Source organism: Neopelma chrysocephalum, unplaced genomic scaffold (genome assembly GCF_003984885.1).
Source record: "Neopelma chrysocephalum unplaced genomic scaffold, ASM398488v2 Primary Assembly neopelma1_94468, whole genome shotgun sequence".
NCBI lineage: Eukaryota > Metazoa > Chordata > Aves > Passeriformes > Pipridae > Neopelma > Neopelma chrysocephalum.
In genome coordinates, this window is record NW_020923175.1 from 1 (window position 1) to 1950 (window position 1950).

Below are 1950 nucleotides of genomic sequence, written 5' to 3' on the forward strand. Positions count from 1 at the left end.
TGACACAGGGGGTGACACAGGGGATGGAAGGGGTTGAGCCTGAGGGGTGACACAGGGGGTGACACAGGGGATGAAATGGGCTGAAATTAGGGGTGACACAGGGGGTGACACAGGATGACACAGGGCGTGGAGGGGGCTGAGCCTGGGGGTGACACAGGGGGTGACACGGGGGATGGAAGGGGCTGAACTTAAGGGTGACACAGGGGGTGAAGGGGGCTGAGCCTGGGGGTGACAGTGGGGGTGACAGTGAGGGTGGCAACTGGGGGTGACACTCACCGATGGCCCCGGCAGGCCAGGAAAGCCCCTCTCCCCACGCTGCCCGGGCAGGCCGACGATGCCGCGCTGTCCCGCCAAGCCTTGGGGACCCGGGGGCCCGTCAGGACCCTGGGGGGAGGCAGAGGGGGGGCATCAGAGCCGGGAGGGGGGTGATGGCAGGGCCCTGAACGGGCAGGAAGGGAGGTGCCCCCCCAAATGTACCGCGGGACCGTCCTCGCCGGGGTCTCCCTTCTCCCCTTGGGGGCCGGCGGGGCCCTGCAGCCCGGGGTCCCCGGCACGGCCCGGGGGTCCGGCATCACCTCGAGCACCCTTGGGACCGTCCTTGCCAGCGGAGCCGGGGGGCCCGGGGGGGCCTGGGTTACCCTGGGGGGCACAAGACGGGGTTCAGTGCCAACAGAAGGGGCTTTTCCACCTTCGTTATCCTCGTCCTGCGGGGCTCCCGGGCTTGGAGAGCCCTGGGAAAGCCCCAGGGATCCCAGTTGCCCCTGAGTGATCCCAGTTGCCCCAATATGATCCTGGTTGCCCCTAAGTGATCCTGGCTGCTCCCAAGTGATCCCTGTTTCCCCCCAGTGATCCCACTTGCCCCAAGTGATCCCTGTTGCCAAGTCATCCCAGTTTCCTCCCAAGTGAATCCAGTAGCCCCTGAGCAATCCCAGTTGCCCCTGAGTGATCCCAGTTGCCCCCCCAGTGATCCCAGTTGTCCCAAAATGATCCTGGCTTCTCCCAAGTGATCCTGGTTGCCCCTGAGTGATCCCAGTTGCCCCCCAGTGATCCCAGTTGCCCCAAAATGATCCTGGCTTCTCCCAAGTGATGTAATCCTGGTTGCCTCCAAGTGATCCCAGCTGCTCCCAAGTGATCCCTGTTGCCAAGTGATCCCTGTTTCCTCCAGAGTGAACCCAGTTGCCCCTGACCAATCCCAGTTGCCCCTCACCAATCCCAGTTGCCCCTCAGTGAACCCAGTTGCCCCCCAGAGATCCAGTTGCCCCCCAGTTGGATCCTGGCTGCTCCCAACTCACGTTAGGGCCGGGGGGTCCGACGCGTCCAGCAGCTCCGGGGAATCCAGTGGCTCCCTGGGGAAGGAGGAGGAAGGTGGCTCAGCCCCCCTCCCAACCCCCTCCCTGCGCACCCCCCCTTCCCCCAATACTCACAGGGGGTCCTTGAGCACCCCGGGCTCCTTTGGGACCAGTTACACCAGTTGGACCCTGGGAAGAGGAGGAAAACCAGTGAGAGACACGGGAGGGGGTGGGGGGTGCAATTTGGGGTTCCCCAAATTTCCGGGGGAAAGGGACCCCCGGGGGGGGTCACCCCCATTTCGGGGGGCTCTGGCTGTACCCACCTGTGGGCCAGGGGCTCCAGAGGGGCCTTGGGCACCAGGGGAACCGGCGTCACCCTTCTGCCCGGGCTCTCCCTGCTCGCCTTTGGCACCCGGTTGCCCGTCGGCGCCCTGGGGGAAGGGGCTGCTCTTAGAGGGGGGAGTCAAAGCTGGGGGCACCGGGACCCAGAGTGGGGCACCGGGACCCAAACTGGGGTATTGGGACCCAAACTGGGGGCACCAGGACCAAATACTCACCGGGGGTCCGGCAAATCCAGCGGGACCGGGGGCTCCGGGCTCCCCACGGTCCCCCTGTGTGGAGAGATGGGAGGTCAGTGAGGGGGAGGAGGTCAGTGAGGGGG

At 65.8% G+C, this 1950-nt stretch overlaps 1 protein-coding gene across 1 annotated transcript; it reads right to left on the reverse strand.

The window, feature by feature from the left end:
* Positions 1 to 276: 276 nt before the first annotated feature.
* On the reverse strand, positions 277 to 1900 carry LOC113980507 (collagen alpha-1(II) chain-like; the record flags this gene model as incomplete). The annotated part of the gene is made up of 6 exons (XM_027707737.1): positions 277 to 384; positions 478 to 639; positions 1293 to 1346; positions 1425 to 1478; positions 1613 to 1720; positions 1847 to 1900. Coding segments are annotated over 6 exons (540 nt in total), but the record flags the coding sequence as incomplete, so codon positions are not given.
* Between the last annotated feature and the right edge of the window lie 50 nt (positions 1901 to 1950).